The following is a 24,815-nucleotide window of genomic DNA, read 5'->3' on the forward strand; positions in this document are numbered from 1 at the left end:
CAGAAGCTGTGCTGTGCTATTAAATAGAGTAATTTCAAACACCTTAACTTACTTCACTTTATACATAACAATTATAGCAGGTTGTAGACTCTAGTTTGATAATAAATCACTAATGCATCGATTTGAATGGATATGTTTTTTATTTTTGAAAATCTGGGAAATTATACAGGGTGTTTGGTAAACATGTGGCAAAAATGAAAGAGGTTATTCCTTGGACTATTCTAATGATATTTTATCCTTTGATGATTTTTGAAAAAACGCATTCGAATAATGAGCCATGATAGAGGATTTCACAAACAACCGTTTAAGTAATAAGGGCAGAAATTACACGCCAATAGCCAAACGTCAATAAATCTTGACAAACTCGAAACAAAAGATCATCAATGACAGATATCAGGGAATGTGATTAACGTTTTTTACTTGATAAGTTCAACTCTTCAAAAATCTATTTCGCCTTGTATCTTCGCAACGAAGCGTTTTTTCAAAAATCATCAAAGGATAAAATAACATTAGAATAGTCCAAGGAATAACCTCTTTAATTTTTGCCGCATGTTTACCAAACACCCTGTATAATTGTGGAAATGCATGTTCTGGATAAACAGAATTTGTTCTATTTATTATATTGTTGAAATTTTTTGGGAAAGAAGAAAGGGGATTTGGGGGTATCCAGTCGAGGGGACCTGTTAGACGGGTCTCAATCAAGCCAACTATCGCCCTTCTTCCTTACTCCTTATCAAAATGGGGGAGGGAGGACAACAAGTTTTACCCTTCATGGCATTCTATAAAAAGGCTAGATAAAAGGTCTCAACGGAAAGAATTAATTTCTACCAACCACAGTCCCTCAACTCCATACTGCTAACTTGTTTCTCTCTCATTTATTCTTTTATTGTTGTTATTTAACAATATTATTCTTATGGTGTGTCATTTGTTTTTGCTTACTATTACTGTGGAGGCGAGTGTGGAGTATTAATTTTTTGTCATTTATTTTTGCTTAATGGCAAGCGATTCTGAAGAAGATGGTATTATTTTGTAAAACCCTCTCTTTCTTTCCTCGTGTTTGTCACTCATTCCCTATTAATGGGCAGGATTAGTTCTCTTCATTTTATGTGTATAGCTACCGAAACTTGCAGTTTTATCTTAATCTTACGGTGTGTGGTGTGAATTTTGTTGCGTATTTAGATTTTGTTCTTTATGATTCATTCTCACCGGAAAATTCGTTGGTCCTGAATATTTACCCCCAAAGAAACTCACTCCAGGTAAATTCGCTGCACCCATAAGGAAAAAGCAGTGCAGTGCGACATTTTTCTTTATAAATTCGCATTTAATCCGCTTCTATTTTGTGAAGCATTAGGGTTGCGGGGAGCTTGCGAGAGTTTTCGTAAGCTAATTTATCGAGGAACGTATTCTTAGAAGGGGTGGAGCAGTGATGACTCTAGAAGATAACATCCCGGCAGATGGGTGGGTGTTATTTTTGAAAATAAAAATATGTTATAACTGCATTATGTGTAACAGTCTCATCTTGATTTACGATTAAAATATTGTTGTGTAAATTACGTAATCCGGACATTTTATTTGATATCATCCTGTATGTAAATTTCAATTATTTTTAACGTTAAAAGTTGGTTGTAAATTGAGATTAAGCGCAATTCGGGTCGTGTCATTCGACTTTTAAGTCAATTTTGTTTTGTATCAAAATTATTAGTTGTTAATTTTGTTAATATTCTTGTCTCCTCTGTTCTTGTTCTTTTCTTGTTCTTCTCTTGTTCTTTAATTGTTTACTCAAAGTTGAAAGACTAGATTTAAACATCTCGAAATAATTACTTAGGATTTGGAAAACTTTAATCTCCGGTCGTAGATAAGAAGTTTTGCTATCGCGGCGTAAGCTAAGTAGTTTCAAGATAAGTACGTGTTATCACCGAAGTAAGGAAACCGGTTTTACACGGTGATACGTCGCCCGCAGACTGGAATTATGGAGCCGTTCACACACATACTTCCCTTGTACAGTACCGGCGACTAAATTTCTATCTCTTGCTTTTAGTTTTACGCAGTTAATAAGAATAGTAAAAAGAAGATGGTTCAGAAAGTGAAAAAGAAAGGGTTTTTAATAAGCGATCTGGACGTGAATCGTAGCCTTCTTTGGTGGTCGACGTTAATCGCTGCTTTTTGGTTAAGGTTTTTTTGGTTTGGTGGATGTTTAAACGCTGCCGTATTTGAGCGAGACAGTCACTCTTGTTTAATTGTAAAGTTTTGCAGAAGAAAGTTAGGTGTGCGATAAGAGATTTATCTAATACGTCGTTAAAACTCGAAGTGACTTTTACGAAGAAGTTCAGTCGAAGAGTTTTGTTCTTTCGAACCTTAATTAATTTGTTCTATCGATCTCTTGTTGCGTTGTTTTATGTTCTTTTGGCCCTGAGTGCCTATTCTTCCCTGTCGTTTATTTAAAAAAAAAGAGTACATATTGTATACTATATTCTGGATTTGAGCGTTTTAGTTTCAGATCGTTTCTTAAAGAATTTAAAAATTTTAACCCTTGGCAGGGCGGGCACTCCGAAAGCAAGTTTCAGTTAATGACTATTCGTTGCATTCGTTGGTTTACTATTACGAAAAGAACAGAAAAGCAACTGCTACTTACTTAATCCATTCAGTAATTAATTAAAAAATCATTTATCTACATCAGCCACATACAAAGCTAAGATGCATCAAATGAATTTTTTTTGGGCGAGTTCCCAATGATATTTGTGCATACATAATGGCGTAGATAAAAAAGAATTTTGTCGTGCCTTGCGCCACACTCATTTTTTGGGCATTGAAAGGATGCGTCTGGGTGTTTTCCCAACAAGATTTATGTAGATATACCTTAAATTGTTATTATATTATTATTAATTGCGAAGTTATGACCTAAAAATTCATTCAGAGTGGAAACTATTTTTATCAAAAATTCCTCAAATTCTCAAGTTTAAGGTATCAGTGTCAGGCATGGTGTGGAACGATTAACACAAGCTAAACCCGTGTTACAATTTTCAGCCGGGATACGATGGGGTAATAAAACGGTTCACCAGCTCATAAACGGGAGTAAATTATGGTTAATTGAAACATACCCATAGTAAGCCTTAAATACTGCATAATTAATTATGTAATTTTTGTTTAAATATTTGATTTTTTATATTGTTTATGTAATTGTAAAGAAATTGCGTGTTGAAAGGCTAGTTTTAAACACCTGTAATCATTGGCGTAGTATTTGTAAAAGTTTATCTCATGTTTTCCTCCCGTCGTTTGCAATAAGAGTTTGTATCGCCGAGTAAGCGAATTAGTTTCCAGATAAGCATGTGTTATCGCCGAAGTTAGCAGATGTTCATTTCTTTCGATATTTTGTTAAGTAATGAGGAACGGAAGTGAGAAAGGGAAATTGTTTTAAGCAGAAGAGGAAGACGTTAGTCGTAGCTTTTGTTTGGCGGGCGCTTTTTGTTGGAAAACAGTCAGTTTTGCCGGTATCAAAGTTTTTAACATTGGAAATGTTTATAGTTTCGTATCGGTATATGGCTATAAAGTTACGAGTTTCGTTCAAGCGGAAAAGATAACGGTGTCGCATCAAGTTACGATTGTACCGTACTCGAACGTAATCGTTCAGTGAAGGAAAAGTCGCGGTTACTGTTGATAGGGGTCTTACTTAATAGCGCTCAATTGTTTTGCTAATTCCAATCTAAAATTCTCGCACATCTTCTTTGATAGTATTACTAGCATGTTATGACGCTTATTACTCAAAAGGGTGGCGGGGGAGAGTTATTTGTGTTTTACATATGACTGTATACAGTTATCATTTACAATGTCTCCGATGGTAGCATGGATTACGAAATCCAGTTTCCCAATACTCGTTAAATGGAGTAGTGTCCACCATCAAAGAGCCAATACTATAATTGTAATTACAACGAAGTCAGTCTCGTCTAAGTCGAGTTTTGAGTAAAGTCAGAGAAGTGAAGTTTAGGAACATCATCAGTTCATCATTTTCTCTAAGCTACGTCACTGTGTCCCGCACAACAGGGGATAATTCCCTGAAGGTGACACGTGTGTTTGCAACATTAAATGCATGGTCCAGCAGCCACCGCCTGTTTTTTTTCAGTGATTAATAACATTCTGAATCTTCGTGAGTAGGTTGCGTCCGGTAACTTTGATCAAGACGAATTTGGGATAACCATCCGTAACAATATCATCAACCCCTCTTGTTTAATTATAAGGTTAAAGAAAGTATAATAAGCAACAATAATTACTACATTGGGATAATAAAAATGTAACGAAATCATCATTTCGGTTTGCAATAGATAAGCTATAGTTATTTATTATACAAGACGAGACGAGTGAAAGATGGTTAGTTTCCCTTTATCGTCGCGTATAATACAAATCGTTATTTTATAGCAGAAGTCATATAAATTATTGTAAAGCTTCTGACAATTCTGACTTTAATTTAGAGACGTCAAAAATAGCAACCTTAGGTTCTGCCGTCGCGATCGTTTCTATAGAAACAGAATTGTCATATGTTCTAAACGTGATTTTATAACGTGCATTTGAAATAAGAATGGCAGATGTCATTAGAATGCACCGTGCTGTTTTACTTTATCTACCCTTACGGTTAAAGTGATCACTTTATCTATCCTTACGGTTAAAGAACGGCTTAGCCTACTCATTCAAACTTATTAAAATGTCATTTTAACATATGCTATAAAGTAAATTTAATTATTCTCCAGACTAAATCCAGGAAATTATTAAAGTTCTTTAATATGCAAATAAATACTGTCTAACTCTAATATTTATTTAAATAGGTTTCGTTTATGCTGGGACTTTTTTTTAAAATTAAGTCTGCACGCTAACCCTAAATGAAAATATTTTCTGACTAATAATAAAAATCGCATCCCTTATTTGATTTACATTTGCTAAATACTCAATTTGATGGAACAAGAATTATCCGTTTTGACGAGAAAATTTCCTTTGTTTCTAACTAAAGCTTAATAAAACATTGAAAATAGCAGTGTCTTCGTCTTATTTCTGCAAAAAAAGGTGGAATTATTTATCTTTCCTTTGTAACAAATTACTACTATCGTACACTCTCCAGGCGTGTACAAAACATGGAAACAATCAATAACCGTGAACAAAGAGGATAATTGGAGATATCGTTTACGTTTTTCTTTTAAAATACAACTTTATATTATAGTTAGCACATAAATAACTCGTTATACAACTACTAGATGGATGTGAAAGGCTCGCGAATAAATTTATTCATGCGATCTTGTATATCGGTTGTCATTTTTGGGTAGTTCAAAGGAACTAAGATTAAAGAAAAAGTGTCTCTGTCGATTCCATAAAAAATTCGAAGGCTGGACAGCACGACGTCAGAAGTGAGCGGACGTGTAAAATTGCTGATGACCTGGCAAATTAGGTTTATCTCATTTTCCAATTTTCGGAAATATAAGCTATACCGTTGGGTTTATTAAACCAGCATCCAGTGTCGACAATAATCGTTGGGGGACAATGGTGCGACTTGTACGTTGTAATGCAATGCTGCACTCGTTGATTTTACAGATTAACGCTGCACTGGAATAAGATGAAATCAACAGAAGCCATTGGCGACAGGGTTTCCTGAAAGAGGACGAGTATGCGACATCGTGCCAAGCTCCAGGCGATACAGCCACAGGTCTCTGCGTGACAATTTCAGTCCCGTGACAGATACCGCCCATCTGCAGACGATATCTATTAGAATTATTACACGAGAACTTACAACGTTATATGTATAATCGTCATATGATCTACTTAGCGCCCTTTTAAGTTGTCTAACCTGAACACCAATAGCAACTAATTATCCATTTATAAGTAACTCCCTTGAATGAATCGATGTACTAATAAATAATACCAACTCCTTCCGTTTTTATGTTTTACAATTCAAACATGCAAACCCAGAATTTTATGCAAACCGATAATTAGTGATTGTAATTCTCCGCACCCATCATTCAATTGACTTTTACCAGAATGTAAATAAGGAATTAGTGGACCAGATCCTTTTATGCCCTGTCACAATAACGAAAGCTCGTTAGGGTTGATAAAAGGAATGGGGTAATCAATCACAAATGCTAGGAGACTTTTAACGCAACTTTGAAATCAAGAAAGATTGACATTGATCACGCTCGTCCACTATATGTACAATTGTATAATGGGGTTTTTAAATTAAACCCTCTTGCATTCCTAATTTTTAAATTGCCAAATTCGAACCGCCGTCGAAGGGGTTGCACAAAATTATTGACACGCTACTAAAAGCGCATTATTAATTCATGTGTACCTTTCTGGTTTAGGTATCTACAATTCTATACCTTGTTAAAAATAAACATCGATTTCACCCCTCTCTGAAACTGGGAGGTTGGTGTGCACTTTTGCAATTAAAACGAAAAAGTCTGCAGAGTTTAAGACGGTTAGCTGTAGCTCAATCCGAAAAAAAGGTGAAGAGGTAAGGTAACTATGGTTAATTAAGTTCACGTCAATATTAATAAACTTGCTTTGAAAGCAAGTTACAGCGTACATGAATTGAATATGTCCTCTCAGGTTTTTGTTAGTAGGTACGTATGAATATTCAATTCCTCATTTGCATGTGAAGGGCTTCTGATGTTATGTTCTTATAGGACGAACAAAAGAATCTGCACTTGAGAAAAACTCGCGATCAATGTAACCGTGAACATTGTTCCATACTTTAATACATCAAGTTGTAACTTCGGGGACTCTGCGAAGAATTGTTTGTTTTCCGTTAAAGTAAATTGAAAAAGGTTTAATTTAATTAGCTGCGTGTATTATGTTTTAAAAATCACAAGGGAAAAAATCCCAAATTTTGTACAAAGCGGCAATAAAAGAGACGAAAGTAATAAAACGCGATTAATGATTTTTTCCTGATGTAATAATAAAGAAACTTACATAACTGCGAATGAATCCAGAGAAAATAATATTGTTCGGAGAGCATTTCAGAGCTATGCTCACACAACTTGTAATATGAATAAAGGATGATTACATTCCAAGAGTATTACACTCTCAGCAAGGGGCTCCAATCATGGGGTGGAGACGAGAGGACAAATCATTCTGTTCTAACGCCTATATCCGCGGAATTACTAAAATTAAACCGTTTCAAATCTCGAAGGGCGCATTAATCTTGAAATAGACGGCATATAACCGAAAAATTACAACAATAATAGAATTAAAAAAAAATCACTTACGACAGTCCAATTCATCGGTGCGATCGTCGCAGTCGTCGTATCCGTCGCAACGCTTGTTGATTGGTATGCATCTACTGATGTCGCAGCTTAATTCTCCTTCAGCGCAAGCTAAATAAAAACAATAGCAAGTTAATAAATTCCCAAAGCACAATTCCACCCGAAACTAAGATTAAAACGCGCCGATTTTCGATGGTGGATGCTGTTATAATATACTGCATAAAGCTGTAGCAGTTACTATGTACAATTAGAAAAGTGTCGCTCTAATTTGCTTGTAAAAAAAACTCATGCATTTGGTCGAGGTGTCCCTTGAGTTCATCGCCACACCAAGCGGTTAGTTAATGTGAATTAGTTGGTTTTTTTACCAATTGGACAATTGTTTTCGTCGTCTCCTGAAGGACAATCTTGTACGCCATCGCACAACTGATCGGCACATATGACGGAACCGTCTACACAACGTACAACGTCATCGGCTCGACATCTTCCTCTATGCGTCGGGTACGTTTGGTGGAAAATTGTTGGCGTCGTCTCTTCTGCTCCATGCTCGACGTCCAGAGGGCTTGTTGAATTGTACAGTGTATTAAATACAGACACCAGTATACTTTCAGTAGTTGTTTCAACTGGGTGTGGCGGTGTGTGCTGCTCTGGTCGAATTGTCGTTTCTTCTGGTCCAGCTTCGGTTAGTACACCATAGTACGGAGTGTATGGCGAGTGTGTTACTGGTTCGTAGGGGTTTTGAGTACGTGGTAACTCTGATGGTACCGCCGGGGATGGAGTGTATGGGCGTCGAGTTGTTTCGGGCGGCTCAGTTGGACGAAGATCCACTTCATTTATGTTATACTCTATACGTAACGAAATGATACACAATAAGTTAGACAATAAACGTTTAGTACATAAATGCAACAAAAAATACCAAAGTGCAAACATTATCGGTTGCATTAAGTGTTAAACGTAGATACCCATTTAATTGCCATTCCTAAACCCCAATCAGAATCCTGAATTAAGATAGATCACGGTATAACAAATCAAATGAAAATGTCTTTTTGGTTTTCTGAAAAGACCCATTTTTCAAATTATCAAATGATTGTACGAAATTCTGTCTCGGGAAATTGGCCTCTCGAAAAAACTCGCTCCAGGAACCTTCGAACAGTCTTCGTTCGGAATATATTCACTAACTAAGGGAATAATCGCCCCTTTCTCGAAATTCGTTGTATACCCCGTCTAGGGCCGCTGAACGAACAAATACAATTTATTATGGGTTTTGAGACTCAAATGCGGCCCCAATGAATATGATCAGAAATATTCCAAACCGCGTCGGTAATTTGGAGGGGGAATTAATCTGAACGTAAAAGCCTCGAAAACCTCGAAAATTTAGCGTCTAGTTGTTAAGTGAGACGCGTCGATGGTTTAATGTCCATCGATTTAATGGATCAATTACGATGAAATTTTCTCTATCAAATTTGGAGATCGGAGTTTGTGAATTGGCAATATAGGTCAAAAAAATAAGGAAGGCCCTTTTGAAACATCTCCATTAGTTATGAACCAAATTGCATGAAATTCAAACTGGGCAACTACCATATCAAATGGAGTGGCATCGCTTTGGCACTTTTGATTATGTCTCGTCAGGGTTTAACTCGTGAATGTTCTAGTGTTATTATTCAAAAACAAGTCCCGCCAGTGTGCGGGCCTCCGCTACCAACTGGACGTCAACCAAGTTGCCACGGGTGGCATCTATTGAACCTAATGTGACCTTAATAACAATAAATGAGGTCTGTAATGAGAGAGGTCGGCTTCCAGACTTCTAAATTGAATCCTACCACTTTCAATGATTAAAGGTGCTTTTTATTGGCATCATAAAAGAGACCACGTTCATAACGTATTTAACAAAAATTTGTAATTTATGTGATTAATTCATTTAGTAATTACATAATAAAGAAAGTGTTTTTCACATATCTACTCGTACCTTAACAAGCAAAGGTTAATAAATAGATTTAATGCTTTTCCGTATACAAATTACAATTATGCATTTCTTATCAAAAAAATCCATTTTGCAAACTTATAACTTATATTATACCAAAAGTGAGGGTAAGTGAAAATTCCCTTACCAAATCACGAGAATAAATAGGAAAACATTTCTTTGTGATTAATTATAAAAATGTATTAATCACATAAAATCCTTTTAATAAATTATAAGCGTGTTATCGAAATGTGCGTTTGAAAGCTTTCCAATGACCCACAAAAAGAAGGTTGCAATTTAAAATTTTCGTGGTGAGTGTGGCAAGCAGTTGTACGTAACAATTATTATATATAAATAACTTCTGTACATGTATTTTTAACTAAACTCCTAAACGGCTGGACAGATTTTGATTGAATTTCGTTTATGTGTCTCCGGATGGTTTAGATTCACAATTGGGCCCAATGGGATTTAAAAAAATCTTTTTTCGTTGATGTCGCACTCTGCTACTTCGCGTACCGATCGATACATGCGCCAAGTCACTTGAGTCGTACTATGCCCATGTATTTACATTTTTATATTCTATACGCTGGATTTCACTTATATACCGGTCAATGATCGAATGTACGAAGTCGCGGTGGAAAATCTAGTATACTAATATATTCCCATTGCAAGACGGAAGAACAGGCCAACAAACAAAAACAGCTATAAATTCTTAGCTGATGAGTTGACCCGTGACCGAAGAAAATGAATCAGTAGGTTCGTCCGGTTTAGTGATTGAGTTCTTTGTTGAGTGAAATTTTCAATTGAGCCACATTGAAGAGGTAATTAGTAGGGCTAGGATTTTAATGACGTTAAAAATCAACGAAAATGCAAAATAAAAAATGAATTATGATTTAAAAATCTCGCAAAAATGACATAAAAATTTAGAAAGATGACATTTTAAATAACAAATAAATTTATTGATGAAACCTTTGAATATAAAATATAGGTTATATTCAAAGATGAAACTGAATAAGCCCGCAAAATTATATTAAGAAGCAATTAGGTACGATAAGACAGGAATTTCATTGATGGTTCATTTCCACCCTCTGCAGGCCATTCGTAGAAACTAGGTATGTAAGATACTGACTCACTTACCCTATCCCAAAGAAATTTAATTCCTTAGTGGGCATTCGTTTGTGGATGACTTAAGCACGTTCGAACTGTTCCAAGAAAACGTTAACTATGTAAAAATACCCGGAACTACCGAGAAAAGAAAAATATTGCATTGTGTTTTAGAAATCTAAGACTGTATGAAAAATAAAACGTTAACAAAGGTTTATAAGTTCGCCAAGAGAAATACTGTAAAATATCAAACAAATTAGCGCTATTTCTGAAAAATGCAAAAAATTCAAAGTAAAACACAAAAACTCTAAAAAATGCTAAAAATTAGCAAAAAATGACCCATTGCTCAAAAATGGCAAAGAATGCAAAAAAATGCACCAACAAGTTGCTGTCATTTGATTCAATTTGTCCTGAAATACGTCTATATATAACAGAGCAATGTCTCAGTAATAGTCGAGGTAATAGTCTATTTTTGGTTTTTGATGCAGCGGTAAAACAATCGTGAGTGAATTTCACTCTCAATTAATTGTACAATGGGCACCACAAAGGAGGCGCATTCAGATATTCCGCTTCAACCCCGAAACGGCACAAGAAGGCATAACATAAAATTGAACTATGGAGCGTTACACGGTCGAGTGTTACGTTACGAAAATAGGCGTAAAAAACGTTTTGTATCTTACGTGATTATTTCGGTCAACACAACCCATCTGCCGAGACCACAATGGGCAGAATTTCCAAAAATTCGTTACGACAGTGTCTGTGGTGGATATAACATCCAAAACTTCTTGATTTGGAGGTTATTTGAAACCTCAAGTGTATGATCACCACCGTGGAAGAGCATTTATGCGCCCCTGTCATCGAAAATGTAAACAAATGGAACAAGATTTGCCTCCGAGGCCCTTAACCACGATGAAGTGATAGGGGTGGAAAATATTTTTCTAGGTAAAAAAAAACAAGACCGCCAGATTGTTATCCCAAATAATTTAAATTAAAATTATTAAAATGGTAGCGAACATTCCAGAATTTCTGATAGACATCGAGATGCCATGAAAGATTAGTCATCGGCGATAAAGAACAAAGGCGGATGTGAACAAATATTATGTGTTTGCTACAGAACGTTTTAGAATAGTCGGGTGCCTTCGGAAGCTTTTGAGATCTTTCGAGAAAGCGGGGGCATTTGGGAGCAGTTCTGTTCTAATTTCAACGCCGAAGTAATAAATAGTTCGCGCTGCATAAATTTATTGTTAATTACGTGTGAATAAATAAACGATGTCGGCCAGCAATAAACAACAAATACGATTAAAAATGAGATACAGTGTCCAAGATAAAATTCATACAGTAGAAAATGAAATGAAAGCTGATATTGATGAACTACGAAAACGACTTATGTTATTGACTGAAGAACGAGTAATTAAATTTACGTTACACAAAATATTTTTGTTTCCTTGTTTGGCGTAGATGTCTAGATGGGGCAACTACGTTCTAGGTGGGGCCACTTGGCTACGGACCTGGATTGAAATTTTTGTTCGCCTAAATGCATAGAGAGTAAGTGAAAAGACCAAGAACAAACGATTATCTCCGTTATTTATGAAGCATTTTTTTTTAATAATTGGTTTTGTATAACACATATACATAATATTTCATTTTTCTTCTTTTTCCTTTTATTTTAAAAGTGATACAACAATTAAAATAAAAAATATGACAAAGGGCATCATCTTTGAAGAATCTAATAATTTTAATTAGGTATCTATACAGTCAATGTTCGAAATGCCTTAGTATTTTGTTATATAAGGACACCAATTGTTTAAAAAAATGCTTCATAAATAACGCAGATAATCGACCGCTCTGGGACTCTTTACTTACCCTGTATTTTGTGCAGAAATTGGGACCAAAAATAAACATCCGCAGCTGGTTATCCAACTTAAATGCGTTTTCAGAATTAAATGTTTAAAAAATAACTTTGGATTGGTCATTATCCTGATACAAATATTATGAGATTTTGATTAGTTTTGTACATTTGTCACGAAATCACGGAAGCCATCAAATATTTTTTTGAAATGACTTATTTTCAAAATTTTGGTGTATATATATCGAGCAATCATTAACTCAAGGTCTTCACTCCTTAGGCAACACAACATACACCTAAGCAATGACGCCTACAAAGACTAGTAGACGCGGCCTGCAGAACCGCATTATTCCCCTAATAATTTCAAACCCTTCAAAGATAAGTGTCTCCCTCTCTGAAGCGACAGGTCACTTCAATTATTGATTATATTTGCACTTTGGTATGAAACGCACGACTACGAAATTTGTACAAGTCACGACATCTATACAGTACACCACTGAACACTTATCATCAATACAATATATCCCTTCTCCACAATTCCAACGCTATGTACAATAAACAAGCAAAAGCAATTTAGTTGTTACTGTTTACATTAAGCTCAAGCATTAAACTATGATTACTAACTATCTGTACATACTTTTATGTTTTACAAACGCCAATACATGCACTTACAAACTAAAATACCTCTCTAAATGTACTTTTAGGTAGACAACACATCGTACAACTCGAATGTCACTATTTAGTAATGATCTTTGGGTTGTATATATTCAGGCGCATTCTTTTGAATTGGGACGAAATAAATAATTACTACTAAAGATGATGGACAATATTTTCGTACTGAAAAGTTGTGATCCTATTTGATGCATTACAGACTTTCATTACAAGGAACAATGCAAACACTGTCCTAGTTAGTGTATTGCAGATGTTCTCGGTAATAATATATTATTTATAAGCGCAGAATTACACAAGAAGGAAGTTTTAGATGTAGGAGAGAGGGTTAATTATAGTATAGCTACCATTCCACCATCTAATTCTTCTTAAATTGTAAATCTTTGCCAAAACTACATCTGATAGGATTGACGAGAAATTTATGCGTTGTAATGAATTTGTATGACATGTTGTCGTCAGTGAAGTATAAAAAGTTAAAATCAGTATTCAGTTAATGACTTTATGATATAAAAAAATTAAACTATCACTAATGGTCATGCTAAATGTAACTTTTGATTATAATTTATAAATTTACAAAGCAAAACCAGAACAACACAGTTCTTTTTAAATGTAATAAACGAAATGGTAATCGTTCAACCTTCAAATCGTCTTGATATTTGGTAACTGCTTCAACTATTATACAGTGTCCCGCACAGCTTTGAAGTTGACAGACTTTCTTCAAGCAAAATTCGCAAACCCAGGCTTGGTTATACTAATTATTAAGTTAATTTTAATATGGCAGAAGTCGATCAACTAAAAATTTTTTCAATGTTTTCTCTACTGTAGTTGTTCTTTTGTCAAGCAAAATGAAATTAATATGTGGAAATCGATTAGTTAATGTTGAAATTAGTAGCGATTGATTAATATCAGAAAAACTCCCTATGTCTCATTATTAAGCTTTATATTGTACTATACAGCAAGTGTTTCGCATGGTGTCGCTACAACCATCACCGATCCACTACATCATAAATCTCCAAATCATAAACTAAGAATAAGAGATAAAATAAAAAAAAATAAATACGACGTACCACAACCAGCCTCATCAGAATGATCTCGACAATCATAAATACTATTGCAACGAGCTGATACTGGTACACATTCACCACTATGGCATGGTAACTCGTCAGGTTCACATTTTGGTAATCCCTGAGAACCTAATATAAGGTAACACAAGTAAATAAAACAAACATAAACGAAACGATATAATTAAATCTTAAAATTTCCCCGAGCATTGTGTGCAATATACCTTCAAACTCTCTAAATGAAAATTCGTCAGTGGTGACTTTGTACGGTCCCAGCGTGTGGTAGTTCTTAATGTGGTTGTACAGGTGACTCCTTATTCTGCCATGGTCGTAAAATCCTACCGTTCCCAAATCCATGGTGACTTTGCTGGAGAAGACATCGGCCTCTCGTTTTCTGAAAGAAGGGGTTTATTACCTAGCATCGATTTTGGTTGATTGCGTACTGAATGCGAATCACTGTAGCCGACTGTTTCCCTTGGAGACTGTCATACAGATCATTGACAGCGTTTACCAACTTTTCCGCAATTTCCCTGTACTGCGGAGTATTGCGGTCGGCAAAAGCGGCAATGAACGGTTCAAGTACGGCCATTGTAACTCTGTAGTAGACTAAAACCAAAGAGGTAAATTAAAATGGGACTCTCATGAGGTTGGTTTTTGGCGCACCAGGTTGGCCAGGAATGATTGGGCGATCAGTCTCGACCCCTCCAGAACCGGAAACGTCATCGAGATCATCTTCATCGTCGGATCTTAAAAAAAACAGTTAGCATGTATAGAAAAACTTGTAATATACTTACTCTCCATGATGGTCGGATTCGGGATGGATGTCGTCAATGTCATTCTCATTGCTGTCGACGTCATTAAAAGACTGCAAAAAGGACAATAAGAAATACGTTATTTCGATATCACTCCCTTACATCGACGTGGGCCTGTCCTTGTTCTGTCGTCGTTGTTGGATCCTCATTGTTGGAACTTCCAAACCAGTTAAAAGATGGCCATTGTCGTTTAATGCGATTCACAGTTTTCGTGAGCCAGTGGTCCTCTTCAACGTGTTGACTAGATTTCGAACTTAAATTATTTTGGTTACTTCTTTTTTCTAATATATGCCTATTGCGTTGACTAACTAATTTGGAATCTTCTACATTATCAAATACTAAATCACCGTCATTCTGAAAAAAAAAGAAAACAATGTTAGAGTGTAGGAATTGCAAGTAACATAAGGAATTGCATAAAATACGTAAGTAAGTTCTTTGTTTCAAGATATTCAGAACTCTTTGCGCACATCTAATTCTTACAATATGGGATATGTTCTTCTTTAGTAGAAGCATCTATATTCTATGGTTAGGTTATAATTTCAAAGGAATGCCTCCATAAATAAGAAAGTTGGCATTGCGCAATCTGCACAGGCGCACATCTGACTTTTACAATATGCCTTTAAAGTAAAGTAAAAACGAAACAGAGCCTATTTTGGGGACATTTACGAAGAAATCCTCGGACCCGTCAATTTTTGATTTAAGGGGGAATCATTTTTTTTGCTAGTTTTGCCTCACTGAGGGTAAAGTCATAGCGGGGGTTACAATCGCCCCCTAAAATTTAAATCGAATGAGGGGGTCGAGTGATACCTTATTTTGAAGGTATTTTTATGTGCATTATAACCCTTAAGTTTTAAATCAATTTTATTTATATTGTATATCTGTATATATTGTTGAATATGTTGGCCTTCGACTTTCATACAATACAATAATACAGGTTTTGTTCGAACCTTTCCCGTACATATTGTAAAACTTCTGGGGTAATTTGACGACATTCATCAATTATTCTTTTGTTGGTTTGTTTGTTGTAGTTGAATTTGTTTTCTCAGTGTCGTTTGCGATAAGGAGTTCTTATCTAACGAAATTGTGTTCTTATCGCGGTTAGAAAATGCAGGTGTTTTACGATGTGCGCGTTATTTCGGCCTAAGGTGGGACGCGTTTCTTCGAGGCTGACGTTATCAAGTCGAACTGTGATTGGTAGTGTTTTTGAAAATTTTTGAGAAAGAAGATTATGGTGCAGTGGAAGTGGTGGTTCTTTAAATACTGGAATCAAAGTAAAACGCGTCTGCTGCTAGCAGCCGTAAAGAGCGTCTACATATTTTTACTGTCCGAGCAGCAACCGAGGATTTCTCATCTTATTTATCCAGATTCAGTTTAATAAAAAAAGTGAAGGCTCCTGAAGCTGTCAGCGAGTGATTTTGTGTCTTTGATAAGTGCGATTGAATATCGCAAACCTTTTTACGACCAGATTATTTGGATTATAAGAAAAAGTGTTTCAAAACACATGTGGGGTATTATGTGCAAATTTCTTTCATTCAGGGATTTTGTTCTAATTGTTTCATGTATTTCAGAATAAATTTTTGTCATTGTTAATCAATTAATTGTGTGTTTATTCGAATCCATTGTACGACCCAGAAAGAGTTGTCATGTAATTCGAGCGCCACAATTTTCCAAAGGAGAAAATCAACCGTCAATGGGAGAATATTTCAACTCATCGGTAAATGTAAGTTAATTGAATATTTTACATTGTATCAAAATAGGAATCGACTGTTTTTGAGGATTTTGTAAAAGGAATTTACACCTAAAGTCATTCTAACATTACTGAAAAGTTCGATTTTGGCCAATTTGTGTATTTTTTATGAACCATAAGTGAACCCAAACCAAAGATTTTGTATTAACTATTTTATTACAAAAATTAATTGTTACAGTAAAATTTTTACCAGTGCTGTAGAGAATAAATTTATTTTTTACAAGAGGGACCCTTGTAAATGTAACTAATCCGTTACACTGTATACCTTTAAACAAAATTGGTGGGAAAGGGAATTACAACACGTATATTTTCCAAATAAACCTAGGGGGAAACAACTTTGAATTTATGGTGTACACCCCTCTGAATTAATTTGAATTAACGTGAATTAATTTGAATTAACGTGCATTCATTTGAATTAACGTGAATTAATTTGAATTAACGTGAATTAATTTGAATTAACGTGAATTAATTTTAATTAGCATGAATTAACATGAATTAATGTGAATTAATTTGAATTTGAATGTTTGATGTACCCCAAAAATGGTACCTACTTGTTCCCCTTAAGAAAAACTCGTTTCTAAAAAATCATCGATTGCTGAAAAAATTGCCCTTGTAAATCCTCAGACAGTTTGCTTCAGAAAATTTGGTTGCCCTTCAAAAATCGCCCTTGGAATACTTCATCCCTAAAGACTTGTTCCAGGAAAAGTTTCTCACTGGAGATATTCGCTATAGAAAAATTCCCATCCTGAAAATATAGCCTCGAAAAATCACTATTGTGTTTTAATCTTCAAAGACTTGTTCCCGAAAAATTCCTGCTGAGAAAATTATCTATGAAAAAATTCGCTTCCGGAAAATGTAGGCTTGAAAAAGTCGCCCCGGGGATATGCGCACGAAAAAATTCTTTTCTGGAATAATTGTATAACAAAATGTTATTCTGGAAAATTCCCTATCGAAAAATTCTTGTCCTGACAATTTAAACACGAAAAAATCGTTCTTGGAAAACTTTTCCCTGGAATACTTGCGTGAAAAATTTACCCCCAGAAAATGTTGTCTCGAAAAAAATCTCCGTTGTAATATTTGACCCAGAAACACTGTCCTGAAAAAATTTGACCTGGAAAATTCGTTTGTCGAAAATACGCCGATTACTGTAAAAAAAATCTCCTGAAAATTCGCTAGGAAAAATCGCTCTCATAAAAAAAGGCTCGCAAAAATCTACTATCGCTAGAATACTTGCGTGAATAATTCGTTTCTAGAAAATTTGATGCGCTCTGAAAATTACCCCTAGAATATTTGACCCCTAAAGACTTGTCCTCCGAGAAAAATATACAAGGCAAATTCGCTATGAAAAAGGCCCCTTTTTAAAATGCTTCCCTGTAAGATTCAACCCTTAAATTCTTACAGGGAATATTCACCTCTACGAATTTTCCTCTCGTAATATTTGCGTGAAAATTTCACCCCCAACAATTTTCGGGAAGGTTCTTCCTGGAAAACTTCTTTCCTAAAAAATTCGCCTACCGAATGAATAAAAGTCGTTATTGGAATATTTGACTCCCAAAATCTCCAAGGAAAATTGTTCTGGGAAAATTCGCTATGGAAACATTCGCTTCCGAAAAATTTACCTACGGAAAATGTAGGCTTCAAAATTTGCTCTTGAAACATTCGTCCAGCAAAGGAAATTCATCTACAGAAAATGTTAAAAAAATCATCTTTCGAATATTCGATCCCCAAAAAATCGTTCAGGGAAAATCTGTCTTGGAAATTTGCATTGGAAGTTTATGCCCTGAAATACTCGCGTAAAATACTCGCCCCGGAATCTTGCGTGGAAAACTTGTCTCCAGAAACGTAAAAAAATCGCCCTTGAAATGGAAAAGTTCTCGCCCCGAAAATTTAAGATTAATAAAATCGCTCTTGGAAAATTTTTCCCTGGTATACTTGTAAAAAAAATTTGTTCCCAGAAAAAATCCGCCGTTGGAATATTTTACTCGCAAACTCCTAGTCCTGGTAAAACTTTGCCTTGGAAAAATTCTAGATGGAAACAACTTCGAATGTTTGGTGTGTTGTACACCCTCTGAATTAATTAGAATTAACGACAATTAATGAGAATTAACGTGATTCAATTTGAATTACCGTATATTAATTTGAATTAACATGAATTAAATTGAAACAACGTGAATAAATTTGAATTAACGTAAATAATTAGGTTGAATTAACGTGAATTAACATGAATTAAGGTACGAAAAGGTGTAGGGAATGAACTGAACTTGAAACAAGTTGTAAATCAGCATATGCATGATTAAAGCGCATTTTTGGTAATTATCGATCTCACGAGTAATTTTGGCTGCGTTAAATAATTAATATTATTTAATTACAATTGAGAGTACGTCTTTATTTTGTAAAACACATGACAAAGTAACTAATTAATTGTACCAGTATTGGTAGCGCTATCTAACGGTAAAATTATAGCACCTCCGAGAACTATATCGAAATTATTTTCTTAAATTATAGATCTCACAAGTAATCTCAAAATAGGCTAGAGCCTGCACATCTACGCTATAGCAGAAAGCTTTTAGTGAACATTTAAAGTCTCTAGCTATTGTAGTTGCTGAGATCTCAGCCGGACAGCCGGCCGGCCAGCCATAACGAATATAATAGCGTATTTTTTTCAAAAATGCGCCAAAGACTATATAAGATCAGAAATGTTTTATTTGGTATATAGTCAAAATAGCATTAAGCTACAAAAGGAATTCTAATTTTACAACCTCAGTGACAGATGTGAAGATAATGAAAGTACAAAAATTGTATGGTAGGCAAAAAATAGCACAAAATAGGCACCAAGGTGAGGATACCAAAGGATTTTCAATTTTCAATATCGAATTTGAAGTCAAACACTTTTTATAACACTCACATTTTAAATCTTTGCTAAGATACATTTAAACTCGTTTGTTAAATTGTTTTTTCACTACTAGCGTCTGATGACATGATTATTAACCTTTTTTCCACTTGTAAAGTAGGTTTTCTCGGCATTTGTTCAAAGTGGTTAATAATTTTTTATTATTAACTAGTAGTCAATAATGAGAACTGTCACGCTGTCACTTTTAGAAAACACAACCCGAAACTTCGCTCAATAAACGTTTGGACAAGTTCTCTAAAACGAATAATTGCCACCATTCGCAATTTCCAGAGAAATTACATACCTAAAATTATCACATTTTGAAAAAATTCGAACGAAATTACTCTTTGAAAAATCTCAATGACAGAACAAAATACGGCCTGTTTGACTTGTACTTCCACGTACTTGATCGACATGTTAAATTAATAAACAAAAAATTCTGTCCAACCGTTCACTTTCTTATCAATATAATATGTTAATTTAGAGGATTTCAAGTGCTAGTAGTGAAAAAAATAGTATATACCACGGTAGAGAAGTCTATTATTGCCTTCGCACCTTACACCCCTCGGCGCAAGCGCCTCGAGATGTAATCTTGGTGCTCAGGCAATAATAGTGGACTTCTCTACCTTGATATATAATGTACTATTATAAAATTCATTGTTTCTTATAAAGTATGTCGTCAATGGTTACGTCCTTTATACACTACTTAAAGTACGCTGCATAATATTTCGTACCTAATTTTGTTGATTCTATTACCGTGGTTACTACCTACAGCTACACCAACCGTGAGAAACATTTTTCTCCCATACTACAATATTAATGAAAGACGAATTCGGATAAAATATGCTTCAGTGTTAGAAAAAATCTTGAAGATAACACGGTGTTTTATAGTTTAAAGGACTCTGCCCATTGAAACCTCGCGCCCTTCGGTCGCATCGTCCTTTAAAGTACCTATAAAACACCTAGCAATCTTAATAGCTATAAAAATTTGACAAACTCGTTAGAAATTGCATATTTTGACATCGGTTCCACATCAATCGTTCCCATTGAGGAAACGCACTTGATCGATTTTCAGTTAACACTCCACTAGGAGTCCACTAGAAAATGTTTCAATAAAAGTGTGTGTCTACTATTTGTCTACTGAATGCCATCTAATTGGATTGCACTCATCAACATTTCAATTAAGCAACTTACAAGTTGATACCCTCGTACTAAATAGATCATTAACACAGTGACCGTTCAAAAACGTATAAATCATATTGTATGTAAATAAACAGTTCTATTTTGTAATAGATTATGTATAAATAATTACGCGCATGTATATTGTTGAGAGTAAATCTCGAGAAGAGGCATTTTATTAAATATCCGCAGAAGCTGTAGTACTATTGACTTTCATAGCGAATTCGAACAAAATGCCTACATTCGTAGGCGAGAGAGTTCTTAGTTTTTGATCTAATATTAAAATTAGGTTAGATATAATTTATTTGGGATCAATTTTTATCCACTACGATTTCAGATTGCAATCATATTTATTGAGAACGCTGTTGATATCGATGTGTATCGGTTTGGTAGATTCACATCAGTGAATCTAACCACATCTTGGCTATAACTTCATATCAGTGTGATATCAAGTTGATAACATAATCCTGCTCCCGTTCTTGCAAGCGTGTTGTGCTTGCACCCTTTCTTAAACTCGCTAACTTTTAACATTTGTGCAGTCCATCGGATTTTACAAGTATAATTATTCTCGTAGTTAAGTAACCTAATGAAGTGGTTTATAACGTTTCCCCTAGTCAGTCGACACCGGTAATAAGCAATAAAATTCACCGCAGATTAAACACATAAGGGTAGCGACGTTATATAAGAGAAATTTTATATAAAATTGGATGAAGATTAATTTTTCATGGTAATTTATCAACATTCAGTACATAAGTGTGGGTCTTTAGAAACTTCGGGAACGAACCCCCCGACGTATTACATTAGGGGTGACCTATGATACGTATTTAACATTCTAAAAGTGTCTTGAACATTTTGTTTGAAAAACAAATTTCCAAAATAGAGTAAAAGTTAGCGGCCATATGCCTTCTTTGTCTTCCGCTCTTGTTTAGCACTCGAGTAAAGTGTGTAAAAGTTCCGTTATGAAATGCAAATTCAGTACCAAGATTACACATTATAATAAACTTTTTTCTTTACTTTGATGTGGATATAAACAGTTTCTTTCGTTTTCTCAAATAAATCGCTTTAGGGGATATTTCCATAATTGTATTTGTTATTCAAAGAGCGGTTTAAAGTAATACATTTTTCCAAAAATTGAATACACTACCTAGATTAACTCTACAAAATTTAATCAAACGAAGAAGTTCACAGTGCCGTTATAGAGTAATATGTAAAATCACGCAACATTTATTAATTAGTCACATCTGCGATCGCAGTGGCTACAAATTTAGTTATTGTGCACCGAGGCAACCCCGCTGCAGATAACGAACAGCCTAAAAATTCGGAAATGATAATGTACCATATTCACAAAAATGTTGTAGGAGTAGCTTGGGTTATTAGAACAGTGGGTGAAGGAAACAAACCGGGAAACGGGAAGGGATCAAAAATCAAATAATTGTACTTCTAGACTGCATAGCAGAAGGAGTCGGGATTAAAATTTGAGTGGGTAACTAGAACGTCTCGTGACCAGATGGCCTTTGTGTTTATTTAACCGACAAATCCAAAACACAATAGCTTAAATTAGAAATTTAAATTTCTTCGAAAATTTGCATAATAAAAATAAAAAATAGATTAACCGGTATTAATAGTACGGAGGTTGTTAATCTGGAGCCTAAATATAAACAAACCGGCCTGTTACCAGATTCATCTAAATGTCTGTAATTAATTATTTATGATTCATATCTGTATTGCTCCTCAGGCTAATTGTTTGTTTTCAAAACTTTGTCTACAGTATTTTTCGTTATGTGTCTATACTGTACCAGTTTTTGCAATACCGAAGTTGTAAACTGGTTTATCCAGTCCTTTTAGTAAGGATTTGGGTCATGCTGTCTACAAAATTGAATATGCAAAATAACGTCACGTTGTAGTACGGATTAAATCTGCTAAAGTTTTCGAATTTTAAATTCAGTACCTAATTATCAGTAATTAATGTGATGCAACGTCCTAATTTAGATAATTAGTTTAAAAAAACCACTTAATACTTAATGTAGCTTGAGCGCCGTGAATTTCAATAATTTTAAACAGGTATTGCAAACCTTCAATGAATGCAGCTGGGGACATTTAAAATTAAAGACAATTGCACTTTATGACTTTAAAGAATGTGATGATATATTCAGCTATTTTAACGATTAATGGAAAGATACCGATCAATCAATGTAACCAAAAGCTTATACTTACATACAGAAGCGTAATATTGTTGCCAAACTGAAGAATTAAAGGTTCAGTTATTGCAAGAGAAGTATCAAAGTTTTGAACATGTTCAACGAAGATTTCTAGGAAAACTTGGATGCTTTAAAACAAGAATTCAAAAATTATCACTAGCGAAACAAAAAACAATGCAACAGTAGCTGTAAATTGCAGTGCAAGGGACGTGCATTTATTCTCGCGTTGTTTATTTTCTATAAGGCTTTGTTTCTTAATGAGTTTCTGAAGTTTTTCGAGCCGAGATGTCTACCATTTAAATCGTATTTAGTCTTCTTAATTAATCCTATTTCGGTACACCTGTAAACGCAGCAAGGGATAATTCTTTGGGTCATAAGAAGTAAGAATCATCAAAAATTTGGTACGTGGGTTGCTTAATTGGCTGGTGTTTTCGCATCTCGAATGTGAACACAAACTGATCGGTCACAAAGCGCGATTACTGATTAATTTTAGTTTTGTTTTCCTCGATTATTTAGCTGCCTCAACTTCGTCGGAATTGATGCTATACTGAGTTTCAGACGTAAATAGCTACCTCAAACGGTGTTTCATTTACCATGTGTTTAAACAGATATTCGTGTTCCAAATATCCCTGTACAGCAAATTTCCAATCGGTAAACTTCTCTCGATAGATCGGACAACTATTTTATTTGTTTATTTAAAAAACTGTAACATTACGGGGTAGTGTTAGAGCACCCACGCTAGTTTATTTAGCATTAAGCAGCACTAACGTGTGGGACAAAATTGGGAACAAATTAGTTTGGTTCAGGCAAGAGACCGAAAGAAATACGAAAAGCACTAACGCTGGTTTATTGAGCATTACAAAGCACTAGTAGTGTAAGATTCCACATGGGGTCAACCTTTGCCCATCTCTTTCAAAGACTACCCTTAATTAAAATTAATATAATTAATATTTCTGTCTGCTTCTATCACATGGAGAGAGCACATGTGCACTCTCTTACGTACACAGCAAACAGATGTTACGATGTGTTCTTCTCTTTCTCACGGAACAGTACGGTTGTCGCAATTTTAAGTAGCAAACGAGAGAGAAACATGTGTATTGTTCCGTATGAAAGAGAAGGACGCAGCGACTGTAAGAGAGTGCGCATGAATAATTACATTAATTTTAATTAAGAGTAGTTTGGACTTAATTTTTTTAGGCAACCCATTTGCGATGTGTTTGCTTGCATATTAAGATTGCTAAAAAATGTGTTTCACTCTGTAAACAGGTTGACCTTATGTGGGGTCTTGTGCAGTATACATGTCATATAATGGGGACAAATTAGGATTTGGTTCGGAAGCGGGTGGTGCGGGGTAATGCTTCAATAAAGGTAAACCTATCACTAAACAGGTCCTCGTTCTTGACCTCTATGTGTTTTGCAACCTTTTCTTTATCAAAATTATGAATTGTACATATAGATATGTTTTGAAATGGCTATACTAATACTATATTTATAAACCCTTAATTACTTTACAAAGTTTGTTATTCGATCATAAATGCATCGGAGGTTTCGAAATAGATTGCCTCATAATGTCAACATTTACTGTTTCAGTCAATTAAGTTACATGTAAGATTTTTTTAAAAGTAATAATCACAAGAATTTTGGCTCAAGAAGTATATTCAACATTATTACTTTGGCACACCCTAGAAGATTCTAAAAATAAGTCATTTTAAATATTCATTGTTAATTTTTTGTAACAAACTTAAAACTTTAAGTGTTTGTTACAAGGAATTTATGAATTTTCGGAACGATGTTAGCCTACATGTGAAGGAGAAATATAAAGCAAGTCAAACTTGGAAGGCCAAACCCGACACGAAACGTGTGGTCTTTACCAGGATTTAACGGCGATTCTTAAAACAGGGGCACTTCTGACACGTCTTTTAGTCTATGGAGATGTATAAGATCGACGCGAAAATTTATGGCGGCAAAGAAAAATTGCAGGTCTATAAAAGTAATTGATAGTTGCTCTCGTAATTGTGGTGAGGTTTTTGAAAATATTTGACGTAACAATTACGATCGCGATCAATCATTTGCCAGATTGGCAAACAATCTAAAAGATATGAGTTCGGTAAAGG

General features: G+C 34.9%; 1 protein-coding gene across 27 annotated transcripts in view; it reads right to left on the minus strand.

The window, feature by feature from the left end:
- The window catches only part of LOC116170153 (basement membrane-specific heparan sulfate proteoglycan core protein), a 173,226-nt gene that overhangs the window by 81,544 nt on the left and 66,867 nt on the right, over positions 1-24,815 (minus strand). For 26 of the 27 annotated variants that reach the window (XM_031486353.1, XM_031486356.1, XM_031486354.1 and 23 more), the window contains exons 2-9: positions 14,790-15,041; positions 14,670-14,740; positions 14,539-14,621; positions 14,319-14,481; positions 14,100-14,269; positions 13,882-14,007; positions 7,604-8,080; positions 7,242-7,349 (exon numbers count right to left, since the gene is read on the minus strand). In XM_031486353.1, the coding sequence (XP_031342213.1) occupies positions 7,242-7,349; positions 7,604-8,080; positions 13,882-14,007; positions 14,100-14,269; positions 14,319-14,481; positions 14,539-14,621; positions 14,670-14,740; positions 14,790-15,041 (1,450 nt within the window). The remainder of the gene's footprint in view (positions 1-7,241; positions 7,350-7,603; positions 8,081-13,881; positions 14,008-14,099; positions 14,270-14,318; positions 14,482-14,538; positions 14,622-14,669; positions 14,741-14,789; positions 15,042-24,815) is intronic. The other variant, XM_031486359.1, reaches the window with a different exon arrangement.

This window comes from Photinus pyralis, unplaced genomic scaffold (assembly GCF_008802855.1).
Source record: "Photinus pyralis isolate 1611_PpyrPB1 unplaced genomic scaffold, Ppyr1.3 Ppyr1.4_LG5, whole genome shotgun sequence".
Classification (NCBI taxonomy): domain Eukaryota; kingdom Metazoa; phylum Arthropoda; class Insecta; order Coleoptera; family Lampyridae; genus Photinus; species Photinus pyralis.